The sequence below is a fragment of the Somniosus microcephalus genome, chromosome 11 (genome assembly GCF_052327205.1).
Source record: "Somniosus microcephalus isolate GS21.2 chromosome 11, FLI_Smic_1.0, whole genome shotgun sequence".
Lineage (NCBI taxonomy): Eukaryota > Metazoa > Chordata > Chondrichthyes > Squaliformes > Somniosidae > Somniosus > Somniosus microcephalus.
Genome location: NC_140997.1, coordinates 203,561,974 through 203,580,615, shown reverse-complemented (window position 1 = coordinate 203,580,615; position 18,642 = coordinate 203,561,974). Strand labels below are relative to the sequence as shown.

Genomic DNA, 18,642 nt, shown 5'->3' with positions numbered 1-18,642 from the left:
AGCAAACAAACCCCCTAGGACATCGGTTCCAGCCCTGCCCAGGTGCAGATCGTCTGGTTTGAACTGGTCCCACCTCCCTCAGAACCGGTTCCAATGTCCCAGGAATTTGAATCCCTCCCCCTGGCACCATTCCTCTAGCCACGTATTCATCTGAAGTATCCTTCTATTTCTACTCTGACTAGCACTCCTGAGATTACTACCTTTGAGGTCCTGTTTTTTAATTTACCTCCTAACTCCCTATATTCCGCTTTTAGGACCTCATCCCGCTTTTTACCTACATCATTGGTGCCTATATGCACCACGACAACTGGCTGTTCACCCTCCCCTTCCAAGATGTTCTGCAGCCGCTCGGAGACATCCTTGACCCTTGCACCAGGGAGGCAACACACCATCCTGGAGTCTCGTTTGCGGCTGCAGAAACGCCTATCTATTCCCCTTACAATTGAATCCCCTATTACTATAGCTCTACCACTCTTTTTCCTCCCATTCTGTGCAGCAGAGCCACCCCTGGTGCCAGGAAGTTGGCTGCTGCTGCCTTCCTCTGATAAGCCATCCCCCCCAACAGTACTCAAAGTGGTGTATCTGTTGGAGAGGGGGATGGCCACAGGGGACCCCTGCACTACTTGCCTGCGCCTAGTACTCTGCCTGTTGGTCACCCGTTCCCTTTCTTCCTGTCCAACCTCTACCTGTGGTGTGTCCAACTCCCTAAACGTGCTATTCACGATGTCCCGAGCATCGTGAACGCTCCAGTATGCATCCAATCGCAGCTCCAGCGCCGCAGTGCGGTCTGTCAGTAGCTGCAGCTGGGTGCACTTCCTGCACACGTAGTTGTCAGGGACACCGGAAGTGTCCCTGAGTTCCCACATATCGCAGGAGGAGCAGATCACAGGGCCGGGCTGTCCTGCCATGATTTACCCTTTAATTAATTGAATTTAAATTAAATCAATCAATCCCACTAATTACACTACAGTTAAATAGTTTACCAACAGTGCCCGCTACACCAGAGAGACCTTAGAAACTATAAACCAGAGTTAAAGTTTAAAAAAGAGAGAAATACTCACTAACCAATCACTTACCTGCTTCCTGCTGACGTCACACTTTGATTACTTTTTACCTCTCTCCCCTGCTGCTGAGTTGGTATGCCTCGCCTCGCTGCCGGTTATACGCTCCGCGTCGCGCTGCAAGTCTCACCCAGGTCTGATGCTCTGGTCGGGCCTCGCCTCGCTGCCGGTTATATGCTCCGCCTCGCGCTGCAAGTCTCACCCAGGTCCGATGCGAGCTGCCTCCTCAGAATTAATTGCCTCACCTAGATGGCAATGAGTTTCCGAATCCAATGTTAATGTAAAATAGAATCAATAAGTGTTCAAAAAGCAATTCCTAAGATGTTCCATTCAACCCCAGCATAACTCTTCTAACAAAAGTATTTGCTGCTTTCTGCTCTTCAGCCCGTTTCTTATTCATTTGCAAATTTTAACCCTGAATCCTGCTTTGAGCTTCGAGCCATTCGTGCATAACTTTGCCAAGTCTTTTCTGTAAGTCTTGGTATACTATTTTGGTAAGCTTTCCAGTCTATTGGAGATTTTATTTCCTCAAAAAAGTCATGGAGGTTAAGACAATTCCATTACTTTACCTAGCATTGATGTAAGATTCATGAATTTTTAGTTGCCTGTGTATGGTTTGTCATCCTTTTTGAAAATGTACATCTTATTAGTCAATTTCCAGTCAAGCCTTATCAGTGTTCATTCAACTCCCTCAACGATCACCAACATCTCATAAATCTTTTCTCTTGTGTCTTGGTACTCTAGGATAAATAGCATCCATCCTTGGGGATCGATTAATATTGATCCCTTTTAGCTCATCTTCAACTTCCAAATAATTTATATTGAAGCCATTAATTCTGGTTGGGTTAATACAGTTTAGCATGTTGCTTATGCCTTCGCTAGAAATATCTGGAGCAAATAATCATTTAGCATCCTTGGTTTCAACTCCATGAGCACTGTTGATAGGTTCTCAGCTCTTCTCTGACTGCTGTTATAGCATTGGAAGAATTTCTTAATGTTGTTTTATATATGCAGCTATATTTCTTTCCAGACCACTATTTGGCCATCTAACTACCCGTTTCACATTTTTTTGTCCCTATATTCATCCCAGTAATCTCTTCACTTTTCTGCCTTCAGATTTATATTATTCATCCTCATTTTACTTCTGAATAACTTGATAATCCATTGAGGACTGAATCCTTGATTTAGTCTGTTGATCCTATCTATATATTTATCTTGCATGCTCATCATTATGCCTTTAAAGGTTCCCTTATCCTACATGAAGTGTTGAACAAGTCCTTCCCCTCCCTCCTCCATCAATTTACATAAGCTGTTCATTTCTTTAATGTTAGAATTTTAATTGTTTTTATATATGTCTTCTAATCTCCAGCATTTCTGAATCATAGAACTTGACCATTTTATGATCACTGTCCCTGAAGGGTGCAATGATTTCTATTTGCCATGTGGTATATGTGTCACAAGCCAAGAAATGTATTGCCTCTCAGCTTCTCAAACATATTGGCTTGTGAAGCAGTAATGCATTGTATTTACCAAATCGGATTCATCCACTTCGGTATTCCTAATTAATATTTAGTTGATTGAAGTCTCATTAAAATACTGTTCTGTTTTCACATCTCATTTGTATCTTTGTAAAATAAATGGTCTTCCTTCTTAGAGCCCGGGGGGTGCATGCTGTAGCATATTTTCAATGTTAGCTTTCAATGTTCCGGATGTCCCCGATAATGTGGGGCTACACTACCTCCTTTCCTGTCTGCACTAGGCTGAGGAATGTATAGCCCAGTATGTTGTATTCATTACCATTCTCTGGTATCAGCCATATTCTTTAGTACCCTAATGCCACAACAGCCTCCAGTTCAGCCATCTTATTCTTCATACCAGGTTTTCAATTGAGATTAGTTCAGATGAAAACACCAAATTGGCGTATTATACAGTGACAAAAGTATACATAGATATATAGAAGATAGGAGCAGGAGTAGGCCATTCGGCCCCTCGAGCCTGCTCTGCCATTCAATGAGCTCGTGGCTGATCATCCAAATTCAGTACCCTGTCCCTGCTTTCTCCCCATATCCCTTTAGCCTTAAGAAATATATCCAACTCCTTCTTGAATATATTTAATGAATTGGCCTCCACTGCCTTTTGTGGTAGAGAATTCCACAGGTTCACCACTCTCTGGGTGAAGAAATTCCTCCTCATCCCTTATCCTTAGACTGTGACCCCTGGTTCTGGACTCCCCGGCCATTGGGAACATCCTTCCTGCATCCAGTCTGTCTAGTCCTGTTAGAATTTTATAAGTTTCAATGAGATCCCCTCTCATTCTTCTAAACTCCAGCGAGTATAAGCCCAATCGACCCAATCTCTCCTCATACGTCATTCCTGCCATCCCAGGTATCAGTCTAGTGAATCTTCGCTGCACTCCCTCCATGGCAAGAACATCCTTTCTCAGATAAGGTGACCAAAACTGCACACAATACTCAAGGTGTGGTCTCACCAAGGCCCTGTACACCTGCAGCAAGACATTAGTATACTTTCTGCTAATTATTTTTCAATATTGTCAAAGCTTTGTGTTTAATTAGAATAAAGTATATTTGGTGATTAAGCCACTTTAATGATGTGAGCTGTGGCCGTAAGCATAAAACCACGCAAATGTTTAATTTGAATAACCTGAGGCAGTTTTGGTACTTAAGCGTCAAACAATCAACCCTATGCTGCTGTACAGATGATAAATTGCACTGTCTAAATCCAAAGGAATCTTACCGCATGCACAATTTACATGGGTTTAAAAAAAATCAGTAACTTGTCTGGTTTTCTCAATATATTTGAAAAAATTAGGATATTAAATTGTTGAATTATTATGGGTTAATTATAAAAATGATTAATTAACTGTAACCTTAAAAGAACATAAGAAATAGGAGCAGGAGTAGGCCATTCAGCCCCTCGAGCCTGCTCCTCCATTCAATAAGATCATGGCTGATTTGATCTTGGCCTCACCTAGTGAATCTTCTCTGAACTGCCTCCAATGCCAAGTATATTCCTCCTTAAATAAGGAGACCAAAACTGTATGCAGTACTCTAGGTGTGGTCTCACCAATGCCCTGTACAATTGTAGCAAGACTTCCCTACTTTTATACTCCATCGCCCTTGCAATAAAGGCCAACATTCCATTTGCCTTACTAATTACTTGCTGTACCTGCATGCTAACTTTTTGTGATTCATGTACGAGGACACCCACATCCCTCTGTACCGCAGCATTCTGTAGTCTCTCCATTTAAATATTTTCCTTTTCTATTCTTCATACCAAAGTGGATAACCTCACATTTTCCCACATTATACTCCATCAACCAAATTTTTGCCCACTCACTTAACCTATCTATATCCCTTTGCAGACTCTTGGTGTCCTCACAACTTGCTTTACCTTGGAGAGGCAAGGATTAATTAGGGATAGCCAGCATAGCTTTGTCAAGGGAAGATCATGTCTGACCAATTTGATTGAATTTTTTGAGGGGGTGACTAGGTGTGTGGATGAGGGTAGTGCAGTGGATGTGGTTTACATGGATTTCAGTAAGGCTTTTGATAAAGTCCCGCATAGGAGACTGGTCAGGAAAGTAAGAGTCCATGAGATCCAGGGTGCCTTGACACATTGGATCCAAACTGGCTTAGTGGCAGAAGGCAGAGGGTGATGGTGGAAGGTTGTTTTTGTGACTGGAAGCCTGTGTCCAGTGGGGTACCGCAGGGATTGGTGCTGGGTCCCTTGCTGTTTGTGGTCTACATTAATGATTTGGATGTGAATGTAAAAGGTATGATCAGTAAGTTCACAGATGATACGAAAATTGGCGGGGTGGTAAATAGCGAGGAGGGAAGCCTCAGGCTACAGGACGATATAGATGGGTTGGTCAGATGGGCGGAAGTGGCAAATGGAATTTAACCCTGAAAAGTGTGAGGTGATGCATTTTGGACGGACTAACAAGGCAAGGGAATACACAATAAGACCCTAGGAAAGACAGAGGATCAGAGGGACCTTGGTGTGCATGTACATAGATCCCTGAAGGCAGCAGAACAGGTGGATAAGTTGGTTAAAAAGGCATATGGGATACTTGCCTTCATTAGCCGAGGCATAGAATATAAGAGCAGGGAGGTTATGATGGAGCTGTACAAAATGCTGGTAAGGCCACAGCTGGAATACTGTGTGCAGTTCTGGTCGCCACACTATAGGAAGGATGTGATTGCTTTGGAGAGGGTGCAGAGGAGATTTACCAGGATGTTACCTGGGCTGGAGCGCTTCAGCTATGAAGAAAGACTGGACAGGCTGGGGTTGTTTTCCTTGGAGCAGAAAAGGCTGAGGGGGGACCTGATTGAGGTATACAAAATTATGAGGGGCATAGATAAGGTAGATAGAAAGGAACTTTTCCCCTTAGTAGAGGGGTCAATAACAAGAGGGCATAGATTCAAGGTAAGGGGCGGGAGGTTTAGAGGGGATTTGAGGAAAAACTTTTTCACCCAGAGGGTGGTTGGAATCTGGAACTCACTGCCTGAAAGGGTGGTAGAGGCAGGAACCCTCACAACATTCAAGAAGCAATTGGTGAGCACTTGAAATGCCATAGCATACAAGGCTCCGGACCAAATGCTGGAAAATGGGATTAGACAGGGCTTGATGGCCGGCGCGGACGCGATGGGCTGAAGGGCCTCTTTCTGTGCTGTATAACTCTATGACCACCTATCTTTGTATCATCAGCAAATTTGGCTACAATACACTGTCCCTTCATCCAAGTCATTAATATAAATTGCAAATAGTTGAGGCCCCAGCACTGATCTCTGTCGCACCCCACTAGTTTGCCAACCTAAAAATGACCCATTTATCCTGACTCTGTTTTGTGTTAGTTAGCCAATACTCTATCCATGCTAATATATTACCCCCAACACCATGAGCTCTTATCTTGTGCAGTAACCTTTTATGTGGCACCTTATCGAATGCCTTTTGGAAATCCAAATACACTACATCTACTGGTTCCCCTTTATGCACCCTGTTCATTACATCCTCAAAGAACTATAATTTGTTTAACACGATTTCCCTTTCATAAAACCATGTTGACTCTGCTTGATTGTATTATGATTCTCTAAATGTCCTGCTACTACTTCCTTGATAATTGATTCCAGCATTTTCCCAATCACAGATATTAGGCTAACTGGCCTATAGTTTCCTGCTGCCCCCTTTTCTTGAATAGGGGCATTACATTTGCAGTTTTCCAATCCGCTGAGACCTTTCCAGAATCTAGGGAATTTTGGAAGATTACAACCAATGCATCCACTGTCTCTGCAGCCACTTCTTTTAAGACCCTAGGATGCAGGCCATCAGATCCAGGGGACTTGTCAGCCTTTAGTCCCATTAGTTTGCCTAGTACTTCTTCGATAGTGATTGTTTTAAGTTCCTTCCTCCCCTATGCCCCTTGATTTTCCACTATTATTGGGATGCTTTTAGTGTCTTCTACCGTGAAGACAGATACAAAATATTTGTTCAAAGTCTCTGCCATTTCCTTGTTTCCCATTATTAATTCCCCAGTCTCATCCTCTAAGGAACCAACATTTACTTTAGCTACTCTTCCTTTTTATATACTTGTAGAAGCTTTTACTGTCTGTTTTTATATTTCTTGCTAGTTTACTCTCAATCTATTTGCTCCCTCTTTTTTCAGTCATCCTTTGCAAGTTTCTAAAAAATTCCCAATCTTCTGGCCTACCACTAATCTTTGCAACATTGTATGCCTTTTCTTTCAATTTGATACTCTCCTTAACTTCCTTAGTTAGCTACAGCTGGTTCATCCATCTCATAGTCTTTGTTTCTCACTGGAATATATCTTTGTTGAGTTACGAAATATCTCCTTAAAAGTCTGCCAATGCTTACCTATCATCTTACTTTTAATCTATTGTCCAAGTCCACTTTAGCCAACTCTGTCTTCATACCTTTGTAATTGCCATTATTTAAGTTTAAGACGCTAGTTTCGGACCCAAGTTTCTCACCTTGAAACTGAATGTGAAATTCTATCATGTTATGATCACTCTTCCCTGGAGGATCCATTACTATGAGATCATTAATTAATCCTGTCTCATTACACATTATCAGATCTAAAATAGCCTGTTCCCTGGTTGGTTCCACAATGTATTGTTCTAACAAACTGTCCTGAATACACTCCATGAACTCGTCCTCAAGGGTACCTTTGCCAATTTGATTTGTCCAATCTATAAGATGATTAAAATCGCCCACGATTATTGCAGTACCTTTCTTGCCAGCCATGTGTAAAAGGCATGTGTGAAAACAGGCAAGAAATATATTTTCAGTGAAAAATGAGACATGGTCACATTTCTCAACCAACCACAGTGTAGTTGAAATCTTTGATTTTTAAAAAAATATCTTTTATATTTCTCTCCACATCCCACACAAACCCTGCGAAAGGTAAGCAACCCAATACTGACTAGTTAGCAAGAAGTGTGCACAAAAGTGTAACAGATGACATTCTCTTTGACATTCCCTCACATCGTGCTCGGTGTCAGAAATTGCTAGCACTGCATCTACTTACAGTTAACTATTTGACGGTTATTCCAATCCACTTATGATTACAATACAAAACAGCAGCAGGCAATTTTTTCATGCTTTTTATTTGTATAGAGGTCTGAAAAACAGCTACTAAATTCAGGCCAGTCTCATGTGACCTCTTTTTCAAATTCAGATAACATCATTATGGAGTTTTTTGTCACTAAGATTGAGACTATTGTTCAGCTGCCTTCCCTTTGCCCACCAAGTCAATCCACTCCCCCCCCCCCCCCCACCCTCCTAACCATGAACTATCTCTAGTGTGTGTTGTCTTCCCTTATGCTCTCCTCTGAGCTCATCTCAGTTACTCCATAGAACCCATTCCCATTGAACCGTTGACCATCCAACTTCCGTTCCTGGCCTTTAATACGAGCTGAAATTGTAAATGACTCCACCTCTTTCCAAAACCACCATCACCCTAAAAAAAACGAATTTCCTACTTCTGTGTAAACTGCAACCCCATCTCTCTCTCCAAAATCTTTGAACGTGTTGGCACCTCCCAAATAAGTGCCCATCTTTCCCTGCAGCGCTCTTTGAATCTCTCCAATCACAGCACTGAAATGGCCCTAACCAAAGTCACAAATTATATCTTCTACAACTGTGATGCATTGTCCTCCCACATCCTCTCTAACCTTTGACAGTCGACCACACCATCTTCCTCTTCTCTATTATCCATCTCAGTGGGACTGCCTTCATTTACCTATTCAATTGTAGCCAGTGCATCTCCAGCAATGCTTTCTCTTCCTGCTCAGTTTCCTCTGTAGCCGCCCCATGAATCTTTCTCCATCACCAAACTGCCCCTTGGTGACATCATGTGCAGACATTAGATCAGCTTCCAGATGTAAACTCATGACATTAAACTCTACCTCTCCACTGCCTCTGTTATAATTAGTCCAACATCCAGATGAGCCACAATTTCCTCCAGCTAAACATCAGTAAGACCGAAGCCATTGTCTTCAGCCCCCGCCACAAACTTCGCACCCTTGCCACCAATTCCATCTCCCGACCCAGCTACTGTCTCAAGATGAATCAGACTGTAACCTTGTATTCATCTCCAAACTGAGCCTCTGACGCTGTATCCTCTCCATCAAAAACACCACTTACTTCCACCTCTAACATTGCTCGCTTCCACAGACACTTCAGCCCATCTACTGCTGAAACCCTCATCCATTTTTTTTGCCATCTCCAGATTCAATAATTGCAATGATTTCCTAGCTGGCTTCCCATCCTCCATAAACTTCAGCTCGTCCAACTCTCTTGCCTGTATCCTATCCAGCAGCAAGTCCCACTCACCCATCACCCCTGTCCTTGCTGACCTACAGTGGCACCTTGTTCTCAAGTACCAAATTTAAAATTATGATTCTCATGTTTTAATCTTCATGGCCTTGCCCCTCCCTATCTCTGTAACTTCATCCAGCTCTACAGCTCTCCACCATACTCTCCGTTCTTGACTCTGGCTGGTTTTACTTCCCCCTCCTTTCACCCCACCATTGGTGGATGTGCAGCTGCCTAAACCCCCCTCTCTTGAATTCCCACCATATACCTTGCCTCCTTAAAACCCACCTCTTTACCCAAGCTTTTGGTCACCCTGCCTAATATCTCCTCCTTTGGCTCGGCATCCATTTTTTAATTACACCTCTGTGAAGCACTTTGGGACACTTTTTCTATGTTAAAGGTGCTACATAAATGCAAGTTGTTGAGGGGTCTGCATTATTAATGTTGATTGTCTTGATTCAGCCCTTTAAACATTACTAATAACCTGGATATAGAATACTGAAATATGCTTCCAAAAAATGTCTCCAAATTTACTCAAGGTTACCCTGATCTTAGAACTGCTAATGCACACAGTAATTGGATTTAAAAAAAAAACTAAGTCTTCAGTTTTGTGATTAAACAGTTCAAAGCCAATTGTGTATCATTTTTTGTCCTAGTATACACCGTACTCAACTGTTGGAGATTTAGTAACATGCAAATCCCCGGATCAGCGAGAAATCACCAAAGGTTTCGCCCCAGGTTTAAGTGAAAAGCAGAGCTGGAAAGTAAATTGCAACATAATTCCTCGTTACAACATGGAGCACAAGAAGTTTGCTGATCTCAGAGGGCATGATTTCAAGTAAGAGAACCACGACTGCATCCATAACTCTGGTGCTTTGGCACAATTGATTTGAAACAAAAATATAACAGTATTAAAATTAATTGGTTCACAGTTGAAAATTAATGTACATGTAACTAATGCAACTTCTTTAATGGGTCCCCGTTATTTAAAGGCAAATTTGTAAACTAAATCAGCATAACAGTAGCTGTAACACTGCACTCCTAATCAGGACAGTTTCTGACCAAGCACCTGCACACAGGCTTCTTCTACAGAAGAACGTTCATCCTTCTGAGCTGGGATTGAATGAACTCTGGTGGGAGTCCCTTGGGCAGCAATTAACTGTATCACTTAGTTGAGTGATCAAGGGATGCCACTGATCAGTCTTGACAAAGATACCAGCAGAGGCCAACAGTTCAAAACCAATGAAAAAATATAGGATCCATACAACCAGAGAGAAGATCTTTATCCTCCATAAATGCGTGACAAATTCTAACGCTGGTCTCGGATGTAGAGATACCGTATTAATGTACCGATCAGCCCTCCTCTCTATTTTCTCTAACAGAATGCTCTGTACATTTTTGTGCACTGATTACTTCAGTATGCCATATTATGGCTTCATTATGTAGTTAAGCTCCCTACCTCTCTATTCCCCCAAGTCAGTGAATAGTCTTAATCCTTGTGAAACCTGTAATGATTTCACTCTTAACTTGTACCAATACCATAGCTTTATTAATTTTCATTAGATCCATATTAACCTATTTTCACCCCTTTTCCTTCAGCGTATACTGCAATGAGCACTCCCGTATCTATAACCGAAAGCTCAGTCCACTAAATGAAGAAATGCAGAAGACACCCCTCCTTCAAAAGAACAATCTTCCCACAGAAGTACTCTAATCCACTGTGAAAACAGAAATGAATGCACAGCTAACTTGATTGTTTGACATTGTGCTTTTGTATATATCATTGATTGATTAAACAGATATCTGATGCATTTTAATACAGGTCCATGTGATGAGTTGCTGTCATTTCTACCATTGAAGTAAATGAACTGTGGAATCGTTTCAGACTTGTTAATACGGAACAGAAGTGCTGAATGATATTGCATCTTCAAATACAAAACCAGGCTTTATAAAATATTTCATAATTTTTACAGTTAAATTCAGTAAATCAGCTTTCCATCATAACTCTAACTTTACTATTCAGTTTTATTGCCTGTTCATATCCAAATTTATACGCACACACTTCGAAAACTACAGCCAGCTTATGGTCAAATGTTTCCTAGAAAGTTCGGTCAAGTGGGTGTGAGCAAATGTATGCTCTCTTATCCAGCACCTGCTGTGCTATTTTCTTAATGCTGTCATCAAGGTTTTCAGAAGAATCTAATGAGAAAAACAAAAAATGGCAGTGCATTAGGAAAAAAGAACAGTTGATGCTGGTCTGAAAAGGCCAGTCTTTTCTGACATTTTATTGTCTCTGTTATAATCACATACAAGGTGATCCATGTCTAAGATGCGGGCCAACATTACAACAGTACCATAGGCTCTGCCTCTCATAGCCCTACCTTCAAACAGCAGCAGATGCCAGATCTTCAAACAGTTGACCAACGTTATAGTAGTCACGCAAAAATTGCTCCTGCTGGGTTGGCCAAGTGACCTTTTTGTGATACAAATTCCAAAATTCTATTACCTAAGGCTGCTACTATAGTGTTCTCTCCAGCTCCTGGTTTACCACTCTCATCTAGGAGGTTCCTGGTTTGCCACTCCCCTCTCTCATGCACCTGGTCTGTTGCTCCTTCCTCTCTCAAGATATGGCCATGTTTAAAATGCCAATTAACGTAGTGTCATTACCATTTTCACAAATTGCTTTGAGAAAAAAATGTTGATTTTAGTTTTCAAAGTTAATTCATTTAATTCCGTCTACTGCCCCATGATTGTGCTTGTACCTACTGGTGCCAGCACATAAAACAGTCTGCACATTAAAATAATATTTCCCACTCTCTAGGGAGCCACTAGGGTGACAAAACAGTAGGCCAGAGGAAGGAGTAGGTGAATGTGCTACAGTACTACCCACTGAAATATGTATAAGATCCAGCTACTTTCAAATCCCAAACCGTGAACTAGATTACAGGCATGTACAGTAGATTCCTGAGTAGCTTAGTATTCTTGACTGTTCTTGTCTAATACTGGGGGCTTGGGAGGAGCCAAATAGATGCCAAATAAGATCATTTCTAAAATACATAAACATCTCTAAAGTGAGGAGAGTTGATCTGGATAATTGTAGGGTGCAGCAGTGCACTTATTTCAGTGTGCAAAAAAAAAATTATTATGGACGATCCTCTTATACATACCAATCTTCCTCACTTGTTACACATTGAGTCAAAGATTGATGCAGATAAATATTCCACTATATTTAAGAAATAGGAACTCTCTCAAAACCCAATTGTTCACATTACACTCATTCATTATAATTCCCTTTCTAGGTTACATTTTTGTAGCTTTAATATACATTAGTAAATATCATTTTGCAATTTTCTACTTACAATGCTTACTTGTAACATTTAGGATCAGTCATGCTAATTTCTCAACCTGATAAAACTTATGATGAACATGAAGGCAGCCATTTGTCCAGAGAGTCTACAAACCCCTCATCACAGCAACTATTGTTTAAATGATTCCAGTGTTTTGATCTCCACTACACTACCACATCCAGAAATGTATTCCACATGTTTATCACTGTGTGTAGAACCTCTGGACATCAGACCTAAATTTGACTTTTTCTGGTTTGAACTTGTGCCCCTTTGTCCTCCTGTCAAGGTTTACCTTAGTACCTGGATTTAGCATTTACTATCACAGTCGCTTCCATTTGAGGCTAAATTAAGTCAGTCTTCTGACACTGAGTAGCCTCATATCTCTTCAGTCCAGTACATCCAGGGCTTGAATGCCTCCCTTGTATCTTGGTGACAAAAACTGGGCACAACCCTCAAAGTGTGGTCAAAGTTAAGTGTATTGCTTAATAATATGGATAAATATTTGAAGTGTGCAACAGAATACTAAATTTCTCAGAAATATAGTCACGTCAACTTATACCAGTAACTTTCCATTACTTTTTTTAATATAGTCAGTGAAAGTAACCCATAAATGGGTTAAAAGTAGATAACTATTTCAGAGAGCTGGCACAGAGTCATGATGAGCTGAAGGACCTCCTTCAGTGTTGTAAAATTCTATGATATACACTTGGTGTTATCTACTCCTCTGGGAATTGGCTGGATCCAAATAAACCCAAATCCCAACATATTTAACAGAGCACTTCTAGGACATATTTTCCCCCAAAATACATTCCTATGTTTGCCTAACTTTTCCCAATCTCTAGCTGGAAGGGCAAAAGTGGACAAAAAGGCCGTGCGCCACATTGTGTTGGGCTGATTTGTGACCAGTTGCCCCTGTGCAGTGGCATATCCTCAAAAATCCTCATCTCTGCTAAATTCATGATCAACTGACAAGATGACAGATACTGTTCAGTTAGCAATCCAAGAGCATTTATTTATTAAAGCAGCACAGACGAGAACCAAAAACTCCCATTATTTTCAGTAAAGAGAATTATCTCCATCTGCTGAATTACATCAAAAAATAATTTCTATCTTTGTTGAAATGGCTCATTTCCGTTCATGATTTTGTGCTTACACCCGTCACCTCTCTGATGGCACACGTTACAGGACAGCTGAATGTGTCCTAGAGCAGCTTCATTTTGTGCTTACAGCCGTCACCTCTCTGATGGCACACGTTACAGGACAGCTGAATGTGTCCTAGAGCAGCTTTATTCATTCATACATACAGGTGCCTGTATTCCAAACCAATGGTACCCAAGCCAAGGAAACTTAGCACTGGCTGGATGCACAACAGTACCCAGCTATGTTTGCACAGTGCTGGTGTGTTTGAATTGGTATTCAGGCACTAACTCCTGCAATATTGAATGAAGCCACTCCAGGTCATCCTGTAATTTGCACTCAGCACTGCTTGATTATGTCAGCAGTGATCTAAAATACTGAGGCCTAGAAATTCGGTGGGCTTTGCGCCCAGTTACAGCCCAAAGAGGGCTTCTGCGCCAGTAGGGGTGGTAGCGCTGATTTTGAGGGCCGCGGTAGCCGGTAGCGCTGCGCCAGCACCGATGACGTCATCGGTGTGCGCAGTGCCCCGGTTACGCCCCGCTACCGCCCCGACCCCCATCTTCAGCAGCGGCCGCCTCTTCCGTGGCGGCCGCTAACAACATTGGGAGACCGGGTCCTTACTGCAGCCTTAGCGGGGCGCTTTAAGGTGGAGGTGCGGCCGGCCGCTTTTTCGGCGGCCACCTGCCCGCACCTCCTTCCCCGGCCTCCTCCGCCCCCCCCCCCCCTGCGGCATTGCCGGCTGGTTTCCGTGGAGCCCGGCACTTCTCCATCGTGCCGGGCTCTTTTGCCGGCACTCGCGATCAGGGCTCCGGCCGTTGTAGGCACCTCCTCCTTAAGAGAAGGAGGCCTGCAGTACAGCAGCCTGCCGCACCGCATCGGGTGGCGCAGCGGCACCGGGAGCGCTGAAATTCACTTTCAGCGCCCCAAGCGGGGGCGGGCACACCCTGGAACAGCGCCCGGTTCCGCCTTGGGGCGCTAAAAGTGAATATGGGACGGGCGCAACTGGCTCCGCGGCCAGCGCAAAATTTTTGGCGCAAACGAGCTGGCGGGGCTATACCCAATTTCTAGGCCTGAGTCTCTATGAAAGAAGAAACGACCCACTTAAAGATCCCTCTGCCTATTAAAAATTAGGCAGACTGGGAAGGAAGGAAAGGAAAAGAGCACTTTGCACTACAAGTACTTCTCCCAGTCTTTCCACCTTTAAGTGGTGTATAATGAAATAAATAATTTTACTGCTGCATTACCACCTCATTTCAGCTTCTACCATTCTCCAGCTGATAAAAATGATGGGCACCAGGTAACTTGGACTCGCTGATTCCCTCCCTTCGCTCATTGGGAATGTCTAGTCCATTCCTCTAGTAGCAGAGTTACACTGGATATTCCGCTGCACAGGGGCAACTGGTCACAAATCAACCCATCACAATATGGTGCATGGCCTTTTGTGTTAAAAAGAGATAGAATTATTGGCATTCTGTTTAGAATTTACTATTGAAAACTACCCCTCCCAAAGCATATCTCCACAGATCACAGCACATGTAGTTTCATACTAAAATTTCATGGTCTGCTTTATGCACACAGAATAGATAGCCACTTCCTAGCAGCAGTTACCATTACTGAATTCATGAAAGAACTCACTTTTCTGTAGTTGAGCCATTAGGTAATTATTCCGGAAATAGGCCTCAGAGCAAAAGGTGTTGGCAAGTAAAACCTGGTGACAGAAACAGAACATCTGGAAAAGCTCTCAGGAAATCATGTCAAACCAAAGAGAAAACAGACGCTAGCTGTCTGTCTCCTCTTTTACTCCTGCAGAATGCATTAAATCATGCTTTTATAAATGGAGAAAGTACACAATTAAACAGAAACACTGAATTTAACTCCCACAGCCACTGCAAACTAAATGACAAACAATCTAGAAACAATATTTAGCCTGTTTAAATGCATTACTGAAAAGGTCTGTATCATTTTTGTAAAGAAAGCCAAAACACTTACTCGTCAGTAAATTAAACCTAAACCAGTATTGAGATAGTCTTATGCTCTCATTTTTATTCAAGAAAAATCCTGTTATGAAGATTGTAATTTTTCTAAATCTATTTATGTAAACGCTTTTTTTGGAACAGAAAGTATGTTTATGACTGGTTAATTCACAAGTACTGAATGCAATTTTTCCTTTAACTGATTCTATGCAATTTTACAACCAATTTCAATCTCCTGAAAGTTAGGATCTGTTTTACTCTGGGGCTTATGCCTTAAAACATACTGATTTATTCAATAAAATGCAAACAATTATGCAAAAAGAATAATTTTAGAAATGAGCCTAGGTAGTGATTCATTTTGTGAATTTAATTAGACACAAATACTGTTGAAACAATAGATTAATGATTATTTGGAACACCCTTATCATGAATTCCAACACACAGGGGGGAAAATTCAATTGCTTTGCGCCTCCCGTTAGCGCCCTAATGAGGCGCAAAGCAACTAGCGCTCGGGCGCGGCGATGTTTGCACCACTCACGAAATTGACCAGACATTTTGCGGCGGCGCTAAACACTACCGCCACGATCTCCTGTGCCCGCAGATCATGACGTCAGTCGAGCGTGCAACGCCCCGGACCGGATATTGAGTGGTGCCCCTGCCTTACCGCCTGCCGCTAGCAACGACAGGTTGAGGGAAACGTTTTGCAGTCGGGAAGGGACTGGGTAGCGCTATTTAAAGGCGACCACTTCCTGCCCTTTTTTTTGCCGGCAACATTTTTGTACCACGCATCCTGAGACAGAGACTTCTGGAGAGATTCAACGCCATGTGAAGGAGTTTTGGGTACTGAGCTGCACTTTGCAGGTTCATTTTGATTTGTCCTTCCTTGCATCGATTTCGAAGAGACTGTGGGGGCTGCACTCTGAGCTCTTTCCCTGGGCCTCTCCATTGTTCTTTCCAGCAGAATTGATGTACAGGTCTCTCCAGGCAGTGATTCAAGGCTGCAATGAGCAGGGTGTGGATGGAGAGCAAGATCGACCCTCCCCTTTAAGAACTGGCCGGCGCCAGTGTGTCTGTGTTCCATTGCTGACTGACATCACATGAGCTTCGCCAGCGCTCTGAGTTAGCGCCTCGCTCCTCGGCGTTAGCGCATTAAGAGAGGTGTGTGGCGCCTGATTTAGCACTCCAATCACCCCGAGGGGCGATAGAAGCCAAGTTTGCAGTCAGAGGCGATAATTAGCGGCAGGCGCTAAACTTTGTGCCCAGCCGATAATTGCGCCCCAAACGGGGCGATACCGAATTTCTCCCCCATAGTCTATAAAGAAGTAGAGAAAGGGAACAAAATATGATACTGTTGATTCCTTCAGTTATATGCTCTAATAGGTAGCTCCAGTGCTTAAACTGTGAAAAAATACATTTACCCTCCATTTGTTTGACAGAAAACCAAGCAGGAGTTTAAAACAATCTGCCATTTTACTTCACTTAAAAATTACAAAAATTAATAAAACTGAAGCTTAACATTTTCCTCCTTTCCAGTAGAAATCATATACTGTCGGTTCAATTATTTTATTTTAGACAATTCTACATATGAAATGCATACTATGATTTGTCTGTACTACTGTTCTGAAAGCATAGACTTCTTACTGGACAAGACTTCTGAGTCCATTGGTATTTGGCTATTATGCAAATTTGTATTCATACATGCATAAAACTCCATATTCTGTTTATGAGCTGAATTTGAAAAAGCAGCCTGCTGAGCGACTACCAGTCTGGCAAATCAATCAGTAGACTCATAATAATCAGCCATCTAGATCAATCACAGATGAGGTGAGGTAGCGGAATCAAGTGGAAAGTATTAGTTGGAAAGCTGCAGTAGCTGCCAAGGTGTATAAAAAGAGACTACGGTATAATACATTCATTCCATAAAGGAAGAATTGTTGAATTACTACCGTCTATTATCAGGATAAGTGTCAGAGTAGGCAAAAGTAATAGTTCCCAAAAATGTGGAATATTTTGAATCATATTTCATATGTGGCACACTTGCAGGAAACAATTGAAAGAAGGTTGTCAGGTGGAATATCATCATCACTGTTAATCCAAGCTGATGATTTTCTGGGCTACTGGTCTAACACAAACACATTGATGCAATTGTGTTGGGATCAGGGGGCTAATGCTGTACTATGGAGTGAGGGGAAATTGTTTTGCATCTGCAATTCCACGCACAATGAGTTGTAATCTCTTGCTCATCCCATTGGGGGAGGCATTGAGCAGAGGCCAGGAGTTGCTGCACACCGAGTGAAGGAAACAAAAAGGGAAAAATGGACAATTTATCCCAGGCTAGCTTCCTGCATACAGGAAACTTTCTGGTATCCGGCACTGACGGGACCGAACTGGTGCCGTTAGATCAAAACTGCCGTATAAACCAGCAGCGATGTTAAAACATACAGAGCTTTTCAGCTCCGTGTGAATCAACAAACCCTGTTGCTTAGCAACAGCTTCAAAACAGTCGGCTGCAGCTGCAAGCGTCTCTAGCTGAAGCTGTTGCTTAGCTACAGACCTTGCAGAGCCTGACTGGGGAAAAAAAAAGCAACGAGAAGTAAAAAAACTTATAGAAAACGGCTCCTGAATTTTGCCGGTAGATAGAGCTTTCCGGACTTTTAACCTCCGGTTAAACAAAAGTTTCCTGTACTTCCCAGAGGCCAGTTATAGAGCAAGGGAGACTTAACAGCAGGACATTTTTTGACAAGGAATAACACACAATGCAGTCAAATTAAGAATGCATTTTTCTTTGGCCAACAGATTCACAGGGTTTCTCTTTTCTTCCCCTCCCACCCTCTCCCTCACCCCCACTTGACTTAATTACTTTTCTTCCCCATTTTTTATTTACTTTCCCCATTCAATCTCTGGTAGTTCATAATCCTGGTCACAATTAATTAAAAAGATTTTCTCATCAAACTACAGAAATGTACAAATTTTGAGATAAGAAGCTTCCCAATTAAGTCCCACAGCAAAAGCCCACCCATAATAGTCACATTTGCTGTTGGCTTCAAGTTAACTTTATAGACAAGGTGTTCCCTCCACCCCCCAAGAGATTTGAACTGGATTCATTCATCAGCTGTTGGAATGGAGACAAGACTCATTTCCTGTACCAGCACTAACAAATTATTATTTTAGAGGCCATGTTTCTGTTGTTCTTTAAGACACACTTGCTAAGGTAAAGTTCCACATAATTTTAAATATTTAACTCAATTATTGAAAACAAGGTTTTGCTCC

The 18,642-nt window shown here is 42.2% G+C and overlaps 2 protein-coding genes across 4 annotated transcripts in view; one reads left to right on the top strand and one right to left on the bottom strand.

The window, feature by feature from the left end:
• The window catches only part of cfap92 (cilia and flagella associated protein 92 (putative)), a 209,436-nt gene extending 198,704 nt beyond the window's left edge, over positions 1 to 10,732 (top strand). Inside the window, exons 17-18 of the mRNA XM_086001721.1 lie at positions 9,572 to 9,753; positions 10,515 to 10,732. Coding sequence (XP_085857847.1) covers positions 9,572 to 9,753; positions 10,515 to 10,629 — 297 coding nt within the window. The 3' untranslated portion in view covers positions 10,630 to 10,732. The remainder of the gene's footprint in view (positions 1 to 9,571; positions 9,754 to 10,514) is intronic.
• Positions 10,733 to 10,841: 109 nt separating this feature from the next.
• acad9 (acyl-CoA dehydrogenase family, member 9) overlaps positions 10,842 to 18,642 on the bottom strand; it is a 72,345-nt gene continuing 64,544 nt past the window's right edge. For 2 of the 3 annotated variants that reach the window (XM_086001723.1, XM_086001724.1), the window contains exons 17-18: positions 15,035 to 15,107; positions 10,842 to 11,114 (exon numbers count right to left, since the gene is read on the bottom strand). In XM_086001723.1, coding sequence (XP_085857849.1) covers positions 11,014 to 11,114; positions 15,035 to 15,107 — 174 coding nt within the window. In that variant the 3' untranslated portion in view covers positions 10,842 to 11,013. Of the gene's footprint in view, positions 11,115 to 15,034; positions 15,108 to 18,642 lie in introns of those variants that run through there. The other variant, XR_015080045.1, reaches the window with a different exon arrangement.